The 19,779-nt window shown below is 39.2% G+C and overlaps 1 protein-coding gene across 1 annotated transcript in view; it reads left to right on the top strand.

The window, feature by feature from the left end:
* LOC111580028 (myelin basic protein-like) overlaps positions 1–19,779 on the top strand; it is a 55,621-nt gene that overhangs the window by 17,822 nt on the left and 18,020 nt on the right. The window contains exons 2-3 of the mRNA XM_023287573.3: positions 678–736; positions 16,254–16,341. Coding sequence (XP_023143341.2) covers positions 692–736; positions 16,254–16,341 — 133 coding nt within the window. The 5' untranslated portion in view covers positions 678–691. The remainder of the gene's footprint in view (positions 1–677; positions 737–16,253; positions 16,342–19,779) is intronic.

Here is a 19,779-nt window from a genome sequence, read left to right as displayed (position 1 = left end):
ATAAATATTACACTACTGCTACGATTTCTGAATCATTACGAGATAGCGGCACAGCGTCACTGTAACTATGACGACAAGTGCACACTACATCAGCTGCCTGCTGACGATCACATGATTGCGATTCTACTAAAAATCCACTGCTGTGGACTTATCAGGACTTATCCGTCGGACTCATACAAGGAACAACTGATTAAACTGTGGGGATGTTTCTGAGTCCCATCAGTTCCCGCCACCTGCTACATATTTAGGTCACGAGATTCAGCATCCGTACATAACGTACACATGTATAACACACATCTGTGCTCAGCGCAAGGTAATTTTGTTTGTGGGTACATCTATATTAAATAGCCACATTCAATGGTGCTGTGATTTTTGCCACAAATTTTTTCAAGATTTCAGCCTTTGGAATTGATACGACTGAGCATCATTGGTGGAGTACTGCGCTCTCTGAGTGCTTTTCTCGTTATATGTTTTTCTCAGCCATCATTCAGCATAAAAGAGTGCAAAATAACAAGGGAATCTCCCAGTATTTTTACTGCTTTGTGTGATGCTACAGTTACAATCACTCACTCAGGAACGAGCCTCTCTTGCAGAGATAAGGAGAACTTGTAATCCTCATATAATATGCTATTTACAGTCATCTTCTGGAGTAAGCCCTTTCTTTGTGTTTCTTACAGTCTCTGTTGGCAGCATGGGACAGCATCTAGTAAAGAGGGAGTCACCCACAGACCACATGGTAAGTTTAAAAGCTTTAATATCTTGTTTAGTGCATGAGTTGAATGTTTATATTCTAAAATGTGTCTGCCTGTTTAAGCAATCTGACAAACATGATCTGAGAATGAAGCATGTGTTTGAGAAGTTTTTTTAAGCTTATCATTGTGAGCGCCGGCTTTTATCAGGAGGACTTTGGACTCCATTGCAGGCAAACTGTCAAGCTCCTTCACTCGTGCTGCTTTATTACCTTCGCTGAACTTTTAGTCAGACTGTTAACCTTTTGAATCTCTTGAAAAAATCTGGTTTAACACTGTGTGTGTGTGTGTGTGTGTGAAATTGGATTTGGTCGTTCAGTACAAAGATCTGTCTATTCATTCCTTTTTTTCATAGAGACTATCAAGCAATCACAATATCCATTGGCGTGAGTTATACTGATGATTTTGACCACATTCACATAATCAAATACAACCGAGTCAAGAGAATGTCAAGAGAGCATTTAAAACTAAATAAAGACAGCTGCTTATGATGCAAGGTTGTAGTTGCTGCCTTTTTTGAAAAGCTGCCATACCTTAGGTCAGTCTACCATATGATTTGTCAGAATAATGAAACTGCTATTACACATTTTTTCTGTTTTAATCAAACTCTTATAGCCTTAAAAAAAAAAAAACGTTTCTAACACCTGAAGCAACTCGTAAAACAACAAACACATGAAACACCTCATTATAAATGTGCAGCATCGCCTGCTCTGAAATAACTGACTTTAATTTACTTGTTTGAAGTGATTTGCCGTGTTGGACGATACAGTGCCTATAAAAACATTTACCCCCTTTGGAAGTTTTGCTCTTTAATTGCTTTTCAAACTTAAATCATTGCCAATTTAAAATGGGACCTGTATCTGGAAGGTCTGTTCACTGGTGAATCCATGCTCCTGACTATAGCTACCGCATGAAGAAAAAAGAACTCCCAAGCAACTCTGTGAAAAAGTTCTTAAAAAGCGTAAGTCAGGTGATGGATACAAAGAAATTTCTATTACAGTGAATATGCCTTGAAGGTAAACGTATCATTCAGAAACAGAAGCAGCATGACACACATGTAAATCTGCCTGTAGTTGGCGTCCTCAAACCTTAATGACCTTGCCAGAAAAAAACTCTTGAGTGAGGCCACCAAGACACCTATGAGTCCTCTGAAGGAGTTTAAAGTTTCTGCTTACTTAGAGATTTTGGGTCGCCTTTTAGAAGTTTGATTAAGTTAATGCCACCATTCTTTTGACTTCCTCTGAGGCATGGTTACAGTTATCATAGTCTATGAACCACTCCACCTTCAGTTTCAGCTTCTCTCATGAGTTATGTTTCCCTTTTATTTGCAATAAATCTTACTGAACTTCCATTTCAGCCTTTGAACATGTCCAACACACCATCAGCTGAGACCTAACAGGGGCTACAAGGCTTCAGCTGGTCACTTCCACAGGCTCTTTACATTTAGCCAGTTAGAAGGCACAGCAATCAACAGTAAACAACTACATCACTATGTACTATAAAAATAAATACAGTCGAAGTCAGTTTATCCAAACATCGCTTCCATAATAACAAGAAAAGCACTCAGAGAGCACAGTACTCCGCCAAATTTCATCCAAATCCGTTATTCCGTTTTTGAGAATGTTGCAACAGACAACAGACTTTTTTTTTTTTCCTATCATTAGTATTACTTTTTATTAAGGTCTGTGTATTGTTTGATTATGTCTTATCTTTGCTATCTGCATGTAAGTTTTTTCTTTTCAATCTACTGTCTACACTGTCTTTGCTCTTTAACCTTTTAACTTTTCTGTTGTGTGGCCTTGTCCTGTGTCATTTTAACATCTACCTGCCCTGGGACTACAGATGAAAATTAGCCCTCGAGGCTAAATCTGGCATATTCACATGTGGACATTTCTTGACTCATGTTGATTAGTATGCACTGTCCCATCTTAAATAAATAAATAAATAAATAAACAGACAAATGTACCTGATTGTCACATACCTCCACCGTTCCTTGGTGGAGTAATAAAAAATATGACATTCAAGGTGGATCTCAAAGTAGAACATCTCTCCAAATAGGCCACAGTTTATAATGATATGAAATCACCCTGTTCAATCATACAGTAAAAATACAGAGTAGGAAAAAAATTGTCAACAAAAAACTTGAAAAATATGTTATAGAAGATTTCATGGAGTCCTACAGTTGAAAGATGAGAACACAAAAAAAAGGTTTCCTCCAACGCTCCTGTCAACAAGAACTGTGGGAATGCATGAGCCTCACACCGCTGCCTCACTGGAATGCTATCCTCATACGTTTTCAGGAGCTTCTGTCTGTTTTATTGTTATTGTATAGCACACTGACAAAAAAGACTGCTTGAAGAATCTCAGTTGACTGATCTCTGAGAACTGATTCATATTCATCAACTTTCAGGGGACAGCCCTAACACTCCTCTCACTAATGTATTGAGGAGTGGTAATCTGTGAGTAATGCACTGACTCAATACTTTACGTAAGCATTTATCTTGTTTGGGGTTTGCATAGAGTGAGGTGAAGATTAATGAATGAATGATTTTTTTTTAAATTATTTTGACTTAGAACTGTCACTGTACAGCAATACAGATTTGTGTTATCTATAAACTGTTTAAAACCATTTAAATTAATAATATATTCCTGAGGTAATATTTGGCACGCTGCATTTTAAACAAAGCATCTCACTCATAATTGGGCCACATTGCCATGGCAACATCTGAAGCACTATACGTCACCCTATCATAACCTCTCAAAAACCATAGCAGTGCTCCACAAGAGAAGCCATTTGAACTGGAGAGAGTAAATAGAAGACACTGAACCCTCTCCGTGCACACATCTCATTTAACCATTAGCTTTGGCCCAGTGATCGGCAGAACTCAGCTCAGCTGTCTGTTTATTGCTCTGAAAGTCCATCTAGTCCCAAATGGGCATTTTTTTGTGGTTCTGAATATCTGAGTGAAAGCGATAGTTCATTTTTTTACATTCTCTACACTTGCCTCTTGTATTGTTGTTGATTCAGGCACAATTCTTTAAACAATAAATTGGATTAAGCATTATGCTGACTAGTGGAATGTGTTTGCTGCTGTTATGGGTCAGCAAGTGGGCTTTTAAAACAGGAAATTAGTGCATTTAAAAGCATCTGGATGTATCAGTGAATTTACAATGTAAAGTTGAGAAAAATAAACAGTTTACAGCATGATCTGATATGAAACAAACCCAAGGATCTGGTGGGAAATTAGCTGCAATTTTCCTCTTATTTCTTTATGACAAACACAGTTATCAAGTATCTCAAAAAAGGCTTTTTTAATTGCACAGGAAGCAGAGGTGCTTAGCTGTGCCCCGGGACTCAGACTGACTGAATAGTTCCGCTTCTGATAGGCCTGTAATTAACTAATACAAATGCATATGAGAGGGTTTTTTTTTTTACTCATCATTTTGCTTTGTGAGTGCAGAAATTACAGGTGAGACTCTGCTGATGAATGCCAAGTTTGGAGGAGGATCAGGCTTAAACTGGGACAGTAATGTAAATTAAAGTCACTATGCAATTAACCCAAGCCTTGTTTAGGTTCTCTTTGTCACGAGTTTTGAAAATTACAGCAAACATAATGAGTTTGAGCCATTGTGGCTAAGGATTCAATCATATTTAAAGAGGTTGCCAGCTTGTTGTGAGAGGATGTAACCCAACAGTGAGAGCAAGGAGACACAGAAAAAAGAGAATGACAAAGTAATGAGGACAAAACACTCTCTTCAATGTCAGCATTTGAGGCTGTGGGCAGCAGCGTAACCCGCGGTCTGTCTGCGTGATCCGGCTCAAGGCCACTGCTGCCTGTAATAGGTAGAGCGATCATTTGGAGAAGATGGCAGCTTGAATCAGCAGGAGGCCTAATGGATCAGCCCACACAAGATTTGTTTCCTTGTCTGCAAAACACACTCCAGAGAGAGAAGAGCAGATGCAGGAGAAGTGGGTCAATTTGTCGAGAGCGAAGCTGGTGGGAGAGGAGTCGGGTCCGCATGTTGCACTTTTTTCTTTTACCTTGATTATCATGACAAGAAAGTCAGCTTAAAGGTCTGGAGAAAGAGTCCGTTGTCATAGTGACAGTCAAACAAGAAGAACCGTGACCGACTCAGACGGCTTGTGTTTAGATGCCATTGTCAGAGTCGTGATCACTTTCCTTACCCCTTGTGATTTCAGGAAGCATGAGCTGTACCCATGCCTCCATTGTCACCCGTCAGCAGCGGCTCTGACAAAATGTTTCTCTTTTAAAATGTTCGTACCACTGAGATTTCACAGAGGTACTTCCTGCTTGGTAATAGGGGTTGCTCCTGCTACCTCATGTTGTGTTTTTGTCAGTGTAGGGACACACACAGCACATAGTTTTCTCAAAAGTGTCTCTGCTTTTAATAAGATTTGGATGCAACGACAGCACATCCCCAGTCCTTTATCCCTGCTCCTCCATTATAATAGTCAATCTGGATGCACTCTGTATCTGTATTACAGACTGTTGTATGCTTCGACTTTGCCAGATTTAGTCTTCACTGCATGCAAAGTCTACAAAATCATCAATGAAAAAAATAAAGGTAGAAACTTATTCAGTCACCCTGTCTGATTCTACAATTCAGTTGTTTTGAATTAGGTAGTATGATGTTACTCTTTGATTTGACAGTAAAAAACACAAAACTGTAAGAAATAACACACAACCACTATTGAAACCAACATTAAACCTTGTATTTCTGAATCCACTGTGTTACCACGGACTCAACCGGTCAACCGTGAACGACACGACACCTTGTGTTGACATGTTTTTTTTTTGTCAGCTACACTGAGAAGAATTGATTTTTCTCTAATCTCAAGCATCACTGGTAAACATCAGGATGTGGTGTCAAGGTCGTGACACTTTCTCCCACCGGATTTCTGACTTTCTACCGATGAACGATCAGAGAGGAACCATCGCAGCAAAGCCAGAGCCAGAATGCAATGCAGGGACTCTGCGTTTTGAGTAACGAGCACACAGTTAGTGTCATTTTCCTCCACTTGACTTGCAAAACATGAAAAGTGACTGTTTCTGGCTGCACTTCACGTTCACAGATGGTGTTGCAAGCTATTTTGGGAAATGTAGGAAAAATCGCCAACAGGAGAAAAATTGGCGGGGTGCTGTTCATCTCAATAATAGTTAATAATGAAGTGGCAGAGAATTAGATTAGATGTAATGAGTAAGGACTGAAGTAAAGTGCATTCATGAATATCTGACAAATATACACTGATCAGCTCCAGCATTAAAAGCACTGACAGCTGAAGTGTAAAATATTGATCATTTTGTCACAAGCTGGGAAAAATTGTATTGTGGCTTTCTTCTGGATGTTATTTTCACACATACTGCCCACCTGTGCACCACTGGAGACCAAAATCGACGGCCGGTTGCTGGATTGATCAGATCGAATGAAGAGAGGAGCACTTCTGCTAACGGATCTGCCAGTTGTGAATGTGCTATTTCTGTTTTCTTACATTTACTGTCACTACATAAAGCCCTGTATGCTAGTTAAAGATGTGCTTTCGGGCTTTGGAGGTAATGCTTGCGTTCGTTGGTAGGTACTTTTCGTGGGTATCGTAAAACCTACAAAACTATTTAATTTCAAGGCTGAATGTGTTTAATCCGCATTCATGTTGATCCTCTTTCAACTTTGCCTGGTAAAATCTAAACAGAATGGTTCTGTAGTCGATGCTCCAATAACACCTGGAAAACCTGCACATGTGTGGAATTACAAGAATAATCAGTACACTGGGGGCTATGCAGGAAATTAAAACCAAAAATACTAAACACTAAGGCACGAAATCACAGACTTGGTTGCAGCAAATTAAATTTATCGTATCAAGGAGTTAAAACTGTAATTATACGTATCTTACTAATTAAATCTTGTTGAAAATAGCTCTAGGTTGTTCAGTGTTGAGCCTCCCTGTAAATAGTCTGAAGGACGCAGGAGTTCTACAGCTCAAAACCATAATTTAGGTTCCAGTTTAGCTCCATAATAAGATGCTGCTTCACCAGTCCATCTCCTATGTGCTACTTTGTGCCTGATTGTAAAACGGTCCTATTACTGAAACTACTGAACTGAAGACTCCACTCTCCAGATGAGGGAGCTTGAGGCTTAGCTACTAGACCACAAGCCTTCAGAAACTATCAGCTGAACCTATTAGAGTGCTCTATGTTTTGTGACCAGCTCCACAGGCCTATTGCTGTATTTTCTCTTCCTCTGGGTTGGATCTTTCCAGAGAGATCATCCCCAAGCCTGGAATTTACCCGACATTACCGTCATTAAGCACAAAAGCAGAGACTATTATTCTTACGTTCTCTAATTTTGTTTAAGTAAAGATAATGCAGAGATGAAGGTGCTTCAGTTTGCACCCCATTCTGTGGGGGGATTTTTTTTCCACTACAGAAGAAATATTACATTTCACTTTGCTCATTTCATCAGTCAGTTGAATCTTCAAAATATGACAATGTGGGCTTTTGTCATCTTTCATCTTTCAATCTGAGCTTTTGAGGCACTTTTGCTGTAAAGAGCATTAAGGTACAGTCTCGGTGCCTTAATGCTCTTTAGTCTTCATAAAGTATAACCAGTTTCTTACAGCTGAAAACCAGATCTAAATGTAAGAGATATTGGATTGTCAAACTTTATTGCAGTGCAAAGCTGGCCTTTTGTCAGTAATACTACAGAGACTCCACTGTGTCTTTTTCTATCTTAGTGAAAAGGTAAAATGAAATGTGAATGCTGCATTTGTCTTGCACGCCTGGAGAGTGGACAGGATGACAGGCTGAGGGGCACAGATGTCATCAAAGCCCAGGCAGGAAAAGGAACTTGGATCTCTTTTGTCTGAACAACCTGAAAGGTGTCAAAATCATTGCACTCCCTTTCCTCTCCTGGCCGCTGAATCCCATCAGTACCTGAGCAGCAAATACAGAGGGCTTAGTGGACCTGAAGCAACTGAGTTAGCCATCAAACCAGCAAACGTATCATATTATTTATTTAAGTAGTGTAATTTGAAAGCAGCCAAGACACACGCATTAAAATGCCTCTCTTAGTTATTTTTGCCACAATTGTCAAGCAGGGATGTTCCTTCTAACTAATTTCCCTAACAGACATTTAAATTTAGACTACTCTGAAAGTAATACAAAAAATATTGAAAAATATTCCACTAATTTAAGAGGCATTTGTCTACCATTAATCACGTTCTTCAATGACTGCATTGTATTTTAAATGCCACCAAAATGTGAGCACTTTCCACCACACATTTGAATATTGGACATTATCCGGCGAAGCATGACAACTCAATAAATGAAGTTCACAACTAACATTTAGCTGTGTAGCAACTTGGAAACCCACTTACATTAACAAAATATTAACGATTAGTTCACCTCCAGTGATGCACAGTTGCTCAGTGGTTGGCATCGTAGCCCTGCAGCTAGAAGATCCCCAGTTCACATCACGGTCTGGGCCTGGGATCTTTCTGCGTGTTCTCCCTGTGCATGCGTGGGTTTTCTGCAGGTTCTCTGGCTTCCTCCCACAGTACAAAAACATGCTGAGAGAAACTGATAATTCTAGATTGTCCATAGGTATGAATGTGAGTGTGATTGTTTGTCTCTATATGCAGCCCTATGATAGACTGGTGACCTGTCCAGGGTTAGCTCTCCCTTTATTTGACTAATTGTGCACATTCCTACTGTCATTCTCGCCTTGCAAAGATAAAGATAGATGACTAAAATTTTCCTTATTTCAGACTTTAAAGAGTTAAAAAAAAAATAGAATAGCAGGCTGCTCATTTCTTGCAGAAATGAATGATTTAAAATAGATGAAGTAAACTAGCTAATAAATGTTGGCTCCATTAGTTGGTTGAAAACATCGCCCGCACCTGAGTTTTTTTATGTAGACTGATGCTAAAGTTGCACGAAGCAACACTGTTCTTGTATTGTAGTTTAAAGTTATTTAGCTCTAGTATTATAAGGAAAATCAGGTGAGTAGACTGTTGCCTGCACTAAAGAAAAGCACTCAGAGAGACCAGTACTCCGCCAAGGCTGCTCAGTCGTCGTATCACGACAGATGAAATCTTGAAAAAATTTGTGGCAGAAATCATGACACTATACAATGTGACCATTTAATATAGATGTGCCCACAAATGAAATGAGCACAGGCATGTGTTATGCATGTGTACGTTATGTACGGATACCAAATTGCGTGACTTAAATATGTAGCGGGCGGCGGGAACTGATGGGACTTGGAAACACCCCCACAATTTAATCAATTGTTCCTTGTATCATTTCTGACAGATAAGTCCTGATAAGTCCACAGGGGTGGATTTGTAGTAGGATCACAATCATGTGATCATCAGCAGGCAGCTGACGTAGCGTTCACTTGTTGTCATAGTTACAGTAATGCCGTGCTGCTATCTCGTATTCATACAGAAATCCTTAACAAATCCATGAATCCAGACTATAAGCTGCATCACTGCCAAAATCTAATCACTTGGTCCTTGTGTCATTTCTGACCTTCCCTGAAAATATCATCCAAATCCGTTAGTCCTTGTTTGAGTAATGTTGCTAACAGACAGACAAACAGAGAAACATATGCCAGTCGTCACATAACTTTGCTGTTCCTTGGTGCAGAAATAAAAAGCACAACAACACCACTGCTGTTGCCTTTTTCTCTGATGATGGCAGCTAGAGCAGATTAAACAGCCACAAGTTTAATCTTCTTTTTACACATTAGCTGCTGTGTTTTTCAATTTGGAAAGCTTTGCGTAAAGAAACGCCACTCCCAGAACGTTTTAAAGGTGAGAGAAGCTGTAACTTTGACAGGCTTGCCTTGCCTAGTCACAGTTGCTAAACTATGATTGGACAGTTATTGTCAGTATAGCTCAGGGAAATATGACACAATAAGCAAATTCAAAAGGTCACCACACACCAGAAGAGCAGAGTCCTCTAAAGAAGGCATGAATAATTTGCAAGTGCCACCCTAACTGACCCGCTGTCCTCATCTGCTTTACATGCAACAGGCTCAGCTGATGCTTTACCGTCTGCAGCAGCAAACTCGGTAGCTCTGCTGGCTGAGAGCTATATTTAATAAGCCACCAGTGGAGAGTAGGTGCGAAGTCATGCTGACAGCAGGGACAGCATCAAGCTGTTGCTCTGGTTCACTTAGGATGAGCTGCCCACATATCCTTTCTTCTATTTTGCTATGCTATTTTGTAATAATGAGGGATTCTGTGTGTGCCCTTCAAAATCTAAAAATCTAGGTACTCGGGTTAAATGCAGCTCTTATTTTTACTGTTTACTTACTGTAATTGTTCTGTTTTTGTTTTTATTATTTAAACAGCGCATTTTGTGTAGATTCAGTCCTATTAGTCTCCTCAGTACAAATAATATCAGCTCAGGAAGCATCCAAACACCAGTGACTCAGTGCTTGGAATGTAGATCTGTTGTTTGGACTGGTAATTTTTTTTACACTACACTAAAAGTGCAACAACAACAACAACATTGAGTCCATGTGTGTGGGTGTGCATATACAGAATCCCAACAAAGGTTGAAGGCTGAGTGCAGTGATGGTTATGAAAATATTGTAAACATACAAGCCTGTAGGAATACAGTGATAATACAAGTTGTATCAATGCACAAGAACCCATGAGTAGCTGGTCTTCTTTCATTGACTTGCTTTCTCGATCTGGCTTTTTTGCGTCCACCTGTGTGTGCATCGTGTTCATTATAACAGATGTTGCTGTATACATCACAGCGCAAAACTGGACATTTTAGACATGCATCTTCACTAGTTTTAATATTTCCTAAAACTTAAAAATATTATCCCAGATGGTTACAGAATGTATGAAATATCAGAAGGTTTAACCCCAGAAACCTTCATCCATTCATTATCTATACACCGCTTAATCCTTACTGGGGTTGCAGAGGGGCTGGAGTCTATCCCAGCTGACTTAGGGTGAAGGGAAGGGACACCTGGACAGGTCACCAGTCTATCACAGGACTACACATGGAGATAAACAATCACACTTGCATTCACACCTACAGACAATTTAGAGTCACCGATTAACCTCAGCATGTTTTTGGACTGTAGGAGGAAGCCGGAGAACCTGGGGAGAACCCACACATGCACAGAGAGAACATGCAAACTCCATGCAGAACGATCCTGGGAGGTGGGGACGCGAACCAGGATCTTCTAGCTGCAAGGCGAAAGTGCTAACCACCAAGCCACAGTGCAGCCCATTTTTAAAACTTGCATAGATTTATTTTTTCCATGCATCTGCATTATTCACAGTTTTTTTTTTGTTTGTTTATTTTCGTTTTATTTGTATGACTTCTATCCAATTTCCTGATATTAATCCATCCATCTTTATCCTGTAAGGGGATCATGGGGGGCTGGACCTTTTTTTTTTCTTGTAACTTTTCAATTAGTAAGAGATGTTTTACACCCCAGACAGGTTGCTAGGTGTTTGCACAACAATATACAATCACCAATTAACCCATCATGCAAGTAGCTGGATATCTCGGTGACCAACACCCCTGGCTTTGGCACGGGAGATCAGTGGTTCAAAATCATGGCCAGGGCACAGTTGTCCAGTGAGGACTCTTAGGCAAGGTCCTCAGTGCTGCCCCGTCTACCTACCTCATGTTGTATCTACTCTCAGATAAACACTACTGTTCAAATGTTTGGGGTCCTTATTTTTGAAAGAAAAGTAGTTTTTTTTCACTGAAGATAACATTAAATGAATCAGAAATCCAGTCTAGACATTGTTAATGTGGTAAATGACTATTCTAGCTGGAAACGGCTGATTTTTAATGGAATATCTCCATAGAGGTACAGAGGAACATTTCCAGCAACCATCACTCCTGTGTTCTAATGCTACATTGTGTTAGCTAATGGTGTTGAAAGGCTCATTGATGATTAGAAAACCCTTGTGGAATTATGTTAGCACATGGATAAAAGTGTGAGTTTTCATGGAAAGCATGAAATTGTCTGGGTGACCCCAGACTTTGAAGTGGTAGTGTCACTTTGGCTAAAAAGATCTGCTAAATTGAATTGAAATGGTATGTTTTTGACCATGGGAAGAAACCTGAAGAAGAAAAAAACATGCAGGCACAGGGAGAACATGGAAACTGTAGACAGATTCTAAATTCTAAATATGTTTGATAGCTGTCAGTGTCACACATTAATTGCTGTTGGATATTTAATAGCAAATTTAGAGAAAATCCTCCTCCATCCCCTGATCATAAATGCAATTAATCTTCTCCTCCTTAGGGAGCTTCTCTTCAATTATTCCACTTCACTTTCCTTTAAGTAGGAGTAAGTCACTTGAAAATTATCACTCGGCAAGTAAATTTTTTTACACTGAAATTAGTCTTTGAGGCTGTATTTAAGAATAATTCTTCCAAATTGGGTAAGCAGTCTTGCTTATACTCTATTTATCAAATTTGTGAAAACTGAGGGTCCAGTTCAGAATCTATTTAATTGAAGGTGAATCTCTTCATAGCAAAACGATGCACATTATTTGTTTACATAATAAACCACAAATACATTTTCAAAAGCATGATGCTTGTTGACCTTTCTGTGATTTGCATCGATAAGTGTTTGCTCACCACACTCTACCTCCGGCCTCCGCTCAGCTTATGGGACTGCGTCACAGATGCACTTCTCTATTTCCTCGTTTCATAGTGAACAGCGTGCCCACAGTTTTCGAATGCCGGTGTTGATTCCCTATGTTGGCAAGCCCACGCAGAAATGGAAACTGGAGCTGTAAATTGTATTTTGTTATCACAGAGGAGGAGGGAATCAGTAAGAGGATTTCTGAAACTTGAAGATTAGAATTATTTCACTCAGAGGCACTGCTTAGAAACAAATAACAAAACACAACTTGAATGAGTAGTTCAACTGACAAGTATTCATTGTGCCCATTCCTACTTTCATTCCCACACAACACATTATAATGATGAAGGTAAAAATATTCATGAAATTCACACTGAGATAGACACCAGTGGGATTTAATAAGTAAACAAATTAATTAATGTTTACTCCATGAGTTGGTTGGAAAAATCACCCACACCTGACTTTTTCAAGTTTACGCATGACTTCCTGTTATGCTTTACAGATGGAGGCTGAAGTTGCTTATGGGACTGTGTGCGTCATATTTACAGTTCTCTCTATTTACATTCATCGAGCAGTGTGCCCACAGTTTTTAAATGATTGTGTGTTGATTCTCTGTATTGTCAAACCCAGGAGCGGAAACTAGAAATGTATACATGTACATCGTTATCAGGGAGGAGGAGGGAATCAGTAAGAGGATTTTTGAAACGAGAATTAGTTTACTTGAAGACGCTGCGTAGAAACAGAACAATAGTGGTGATGAAGGCTTTTATAGGAACTATATGTGATGCAGGACTTGTTTGTTTTCGTGTGAAGTGACAGAGTGACTCAGTATTTCCAGTACAGGTGGGTATAATGATTAAGCTTTCACGCTGTTTACATTATGATTTTGTGTAGTCAAAGCAGACCAGAGCTGGCAGAGAGCTGCACCTGAATCAATACTTTATATCTCAAAAACCTCATAAGAGGTAACTTTTTCACTGTAACATTTATTCATGTCACTTACTTCCTGGGTGTTTTGTGCATTAGCCATCACACTGCTGTTATAAGTGTTAACTTAATGAGCAAAAAGTGACACAACTAATATAATTTTATTGCCCAGTGTACCTACAATGGACTGTAGTGTTCCACTGCAGAGGCAAAATGCATGATCAATGGTTGGCCAAGTTTTATTGCAAACTAATTGGATTTCAAACAGCTGCGATCATGATGCAAAACTTTTTAATGAAATAACAGATTTTGCTTGGAGATCCATATCAAATCAGTCAACTGTAGAGGGATTTACAGCTTCTTTCCCAGCTGACAGCCTGGATAACTGGCCATATTGCTAACAGCTATCATCTGGTTTGAATTTACCATTGCAATGGCTTTTTCCATTCTCAACACATGCTAACAGTAGCCCATTCCCCTAAAGACAGATGGTAATGGTAGGCCTGGATTTACTTGAAGTATTTTAGGATTTCATTTGGGAAAACAGCTTAACTACTGTTACCTAAAAATACAATGCCACACTTTGTAAACTTTTCTAGCACATACTAAGCTGAGTGTTTACAAAGGGGTTTTTTAGTGGTGAAAGTCTGTTTTAGTGTCTTCTGTGCTTATGAATTTGGAAGTGTTCAAATATGGAGACTTGTGTTTTGCCATTCCTCAAGTCCCACCATAACTCCCTGCCATACAAGCCTTTAGAAATTCAACTGAAATACTGCCTACCAGCTAAGTCACTCATAGTCTTCTAGGTCAAACTTAAACACTGCCATTCGAAAGTTTGAGGTCACCCTGGCAATTTCATGTTTTCCATGAAAACACCCACTGTTATTCATGTGCTAACGAAACAGCACAAGGGTTTTCTAACCATCAGTGAGCCTTTCAGCACCATTAGCTAACACAATGTAGCATTAGAACACAGGAGTGATGGTTGCTGGAAATGTTCCTCTGTACCTCTATGGAGATATTCCATTAAAAATCAGCTGTTTCCAGCTAGAATAGTCATTTACCACATTAACAATGTCTAGACTGTATTTCTGATGAATTTAATGTTGTCTTCATTGAAACAAACTGCTTTTCTTTCAAAAATAAGGACATTTCAAAGTGACCCCAAACTTTTGATACTTCACTTACACAAGCAAAAATCTGCCCAAAGCACACCAAATGTTCTGCTTTTTGCTACAAGAGTGAACACAAGAGTCTTCATGCAATCCTCAAATCCTCACTGTTGGTGTGTTGTGCAGATAATGTGGCAAATGTGGTTAGCTTTGATTGGCATGCTCACAGGTCAGAGCTCTGTGGAAATGGTAATGCTTAAGGACATTCAGAGGTGGTGGAGACGTTAAGGCGGATTTGAAAGGGATGTACAAGGACTAGGTGGATCACTGTATCTCTTTTAGTTGTACTTCAGTGCAGCCTGGGCATGGTCAGTGTTCATATCTGTTTGCGTTTGCTTTCTGCACTCACATTTTCTTCATTTTAATACAGCCAAATTCCTAATGAAACAGTTGTCATTAACAGAATTTTCTGTTTCTGTTGGTAATTTTTTACACTACACTAAAAGTGCAACAACAGCATCTGAGTCTATGTGTGTGGATGTGCATATACAGAATCCCAACAAAGGCTGAAGGCCGAGTGCATTGATGGTGAAGAAAATATTGTAAATATGCAGGAACTCAGTGATAATGCAAGCTGTATCAATGCACAAAAACTCATGAGTAGCTGGTCTTTCACTTACTTATTTTCTCTATTTTGCTTCATTGCAATAATCATCCACCTGTTTACCCAGCATGTTTATCATCCCAGATGTTAGTATGTTAATCCCAGTGCAAAATTTTCTAATAAATTCCAACAAAGCTGTTCTAAATAACATAGTTTTAAGTATGAAATAGTGACTGAAACACAGCCCATTAAGCCCACGTGATAATGGGCATTTCAAACCGCTGCTCTACACAGCTAAAATATGTTTTTTAATCGCAATATTATCTGACAAACTCACCATACACACAAGTTAAAGGCAGCGAAAAAAATGAATAAAGTCCTGGTCTCACTCAGTCACATCTGTGGCAGCTATGGTTAATTATTTTGCTCCACGTTGTCAATCATAGATACAGAGAGTTTTCTTCCTGAAGGAGGCGTGGACAGCAGCAGCTCATCTGTAGTTAAAGCTACAGACACTGAAACTGCTTCTTTAGAACAGGACTAAAACCAGGAGTTACACAGTCATGGTGACATGAACCACCTTTGTGGTATTTTGAGCTGAAAATTTGAAAGACACACTCTGTGAAAATATGAGACTTTCATTAATTTCATTAATTCTATCTCAACAATCTCCATCTAAAATCCCAAATACTATATGGGAAATCATTTAGGCCTGTATTGTTATCCTGTTTGTCACAGTGATGAATGTTCATATTTCACAACAGCAACATTATCATAAGGATGCAACTTTAAGATTGTAGCTTTAAAACCTTGACTAAAAATGCAAAATATAATCATGCACATGAATGTGTCATCGTAGTAGTGTATAAACAAATGAAGTCCCTGCGGCTGAAATCCCTTCCTTTTCAGAATAAATCTTGTGTAAAATCCTGATAACAAAAACTGATCACATATGCAGCATTCACCCTTGACATAAAAACGTGCAAATCTCGGTTTCAAAAAATGTACCGCCTTCTTTGAAATGCTAAATGAATGAGTGTCAGCATAATTCTGTTCACGTAAAGCCCCACGGGCCCAAATGAGCAGAACTATCTCTTCTCTTCCTTCTCCCTCTCACTCTCTGTCTCGCTGTTGATCTTAGTCTTTGCTCTGTTGCCATGGCACCTCACCGCCTCACCTCTTCAATCTGTTTTTGTGTTCTTATTAAAGGCTTCATCACCTGAACCCAAAGCAGCAGCGACGGCGGCAGCGACAGCGACAGCAGCAGCAGAACCTGAGTCACAAGATGAAGTCTTTGGTAAGAGGTCAAGATGCACCTTGAGTTAGAATTTACATGCATATTGACATTACTCTGAACTCACACACACAAAAGAAAAGAGATAGGCATGTCTTTTTTACACATGTAGCTGATTAAATAATGAAAAAAAGAAACTTGGAAGTGCATAATCAGGGAGCATTTTTGAGCAAAGGGTGCCCCTCAGCATATACTCTATATGCCCTCTTGCTAATCAACAAATGCGGGCTCAGTGCAGGCATGCATTGGCTTGTAGTGGATATGCAATCATGCAAATGCCTGCTAGAAATAGTCAAAGTTGATGAGTTGTGAAAGTTTTTTTCTTGTCCATATTAATATAGATTTTTGCTCGTTTCTTGTGCCATTCTCAGTGGAGCCTGAGTCATAAAGCACAGCACTGAAATGTGATGCCCAGAAACTGGTGGAATCTGAAATTGCATCCTTAAGGCCACATTAACACAGTAGCTTCTTTAACTCATATCTTGAATCAGTATCTGTTTTTTTCCCCTTAATCAACAATAAAAGGCTTCTGTTTCACCACACCTACTCAGATGTTGCGGATCCGGCTTTTGAGAAGTTATGAATGATGAATGAAACTTCACGAGGGAAGCCAGCCATTCCTAAAAATGTAATTCTGAAGTTAACGTTGCATGCACCTCCGAGTTTCCAGTCTTTTCTCACAGTTTTCAGAAGTTTTTCCTTCAAGTCACATCCTTGGTGGCGTGTTGGTGTACCAGGACAGAGGTCATGAAGTGCATTTGTAATACTGCAGCTAAGCAGATGAGGGCAGAATTTGATGCACAAGAAAGAGGACATCTGCACAAAATTGATTGGTTTCATGGTTAGATGCGTTTACAAATTAGGATGAATGGGATTATTCCTGGGGCCAGATGAACTTCGCAATTATTAATGTAATTTTTCTGAATGCTTCTTTTTAATGAGGCAAGCGTTCAGATTCAGTTTAATCAAAGGCAAATCTGATTGCACTTTCTCCTGCCTGGGATACACTGTATACTATAATTTAAGCACACTGCATGCAGAATATATGAACAGAAAAGCTCAATCAAGATTTAAATCAAATTCATCATCGGCAGTCTTTTTATTCTTGAATGAAACCATCAGTGTCTCTGAGGCTTCCTGTTGTCTTCTGTCAACTGTGATGACAGACTGAGGGACAATGCAGCCTTCAGGTGCCTCCCAGGGTGAAGGAAATTGCCTTTTTTCCCCCTTTACATATATGTGCTGTTGCCAAAATCCCAGAGCTGAACATCAACTCCAGACCAACAGGCCTCTCATAGCTACCTGTTCAGACTTGGTGATGAGCCAGGAAAGTAATCACACCCAGCAACGAGAGGAGGTAGATGTTTGGGGAAAGGGAATGCTGATTGTTTGCAGTGCAGGGAGAATACAGCCGTCAAGCCTTTAGCCAGATCTGTCTAGGAGGAGCATTGGACGTTCAGGAGACGGAGAATGGAAGACAAGTGCAGCCTGTTTGGACCCTTGTGTGTCAGTCTCGATTGTTTTCAGGGTGCACCGAGGTGAAACAGACAGGAATGATTTGTCCACGTGTACTGACTAAAGCAGCTACTGCACAGGAGATAACAGTTAGCTGTGCTTATGAAAGGGTTAGAACAGCATGAGTTGTAAATAGCTAACTGAATCAGATTGTAACTACTGCTGTATTTGGAAAAACAATAGGTTTCAATCATGGGTATAGATTTTGTCTGAACATTGGGGTGGGATAAATTAAGCAGCCATCCTGCCTAACGAAAATCTGAGTTTCAAACACTTAATTTCCTGTATTGTAATGAGTTTTTTTTTTGCTCCAATTGGTGCCATTTCTGCACCAATTAATGTCAGAGATGTTGTTTATTATGTAAAGGAAAGTGCACAATTCAAGCAAGGATGACCATTCAAAACTATAATAGAAAATGACGCGGTGAGACATTTTCATTATTGCCTTTATTTAGCGCATTCATAATCCTTCATACATTTTTCATAATTTCTGTCCTTTCACTACCATTATCGCCACTGTTATTAGTGTTACCACCACTATTAGTACTACAGCTACTAGAGCTAAATAATAAAATAATGTCTTAAAAGGCGATATGGTGAAAAAAATCTTTTGAAAATGTCAATTTTGTTGTACCTGATTAGCACTAGTTTCAGTAGATGGCCAACAGAAGTGGTGAGTTTTTTTTCCCCAGCCAGGTGAAGTTAGCTAATCACATCAGGTACATATTGCAGCTAAGTTAGCTTAGTAGTTGTTGAGCAAATTTCTGACACTGGAGGATAGTGAGCAGTAGAATATTCTAGTTACTTTTTAAAAATATTTTTGCATGTCGTAAGATTATTTTATATCACCTCGAAAGTTTAGTTGGAACCTCAGAGCTCGGAAGCAGCTTGTCCTGTCCGTCTGTTGAGGGAACATTAAAAAAAATAAAAAATAAATTAAAAAAATTGTTGCGGGAACATTAGCTTTAGCAGCTAAGTTAGGTAGCTGTCAACAGCATGGTAAAGGATTAGCAGTTTATCATCACATGTGGACATTTATATAGTAGTTATCAATACTCCTTTTGACATTTTAACTTCGTACTGATGTAGTGTTACTAAATGTTTAAAATAAGTATTAAAACAAGCCATGCACATAATAATGTTAGCGTATTAGCAGCAAGCCATAGTAGTAGTGCCTGATACCAATTTCACTTAGGAGTTAAATTTGTAATATTTTGCTGAAATTGTTCAGCCTTAATTAACAAGCCTTAACTACTACAATTACTTCGTTATTCCTAAACTGCTACTACATAACGTAGAAGTAATAATGTCACTATTACTACTACTAGGAAGAATAATGAAAATATATTATAGATCTATATATTATAGATATGCAGGTATTTGATCTGATGGTTTATCAGTTTATGTCTTTTAATCCATAGTCAATATTGTAGTAATACATCAGATACAAAATCACTGAAACTGCTTTAGAGGGCACCAAATGACTGAATTTCAAAGCAAAGTGTTGAGTTAACATTGTCCAAATCAATTTATCAGCCTAACTGCACTGTGTGTGTCTGCCTGTGTATGTTCAGATGTCATGTCAAGCAGATTGTTTTAGTATGTAATCATGCCTCTATAAGCAGTATCAGAGAGCCACCGTTCTCTCTCACTCTCTCTTGTTGTTTTCAGGGATTATCTACAAGAAAATAAGACCTCGCAGAGGTTTCGTCAGATTGATCCACTCCATGTGCTGCTCCTTGTGCAGCTACAGTAATTAATGCTGCCTGTGTTAAACACTTTATATTGACTAGCTTGGACCAGACTTAAAGGGTCCAAGGTGACACAAGTTAGCCTTTGAAACCACCACCGATGAGCAGGCATGAAATTACATACAGTAGCTTACCGTGGACGTCACCATGCTTGTTTACTGCTTCCGATATTTAT

This window comes from Amphiprion ocellaris, chromosome 9 (assembly GCF_022539595.1).
Source record: "Amphiprion ocellaris isolate individual 3 ecotype Okinawa chromosome 9, ASM2253959v1, whole genome shotgun sequence".
NCBI classification, from domain to species: domain Eukaryota; kingdom Metazoa; phylum Chordata; class Actinopteri; family Pomacentridae; genus Amphiprion; species Amphiprion ocellaris.
The sequence above is the reverse complement of the archived record's forward strand: the minus strand, read 5'-3'. Positions and strand labels throughout refer to the sequence as shown.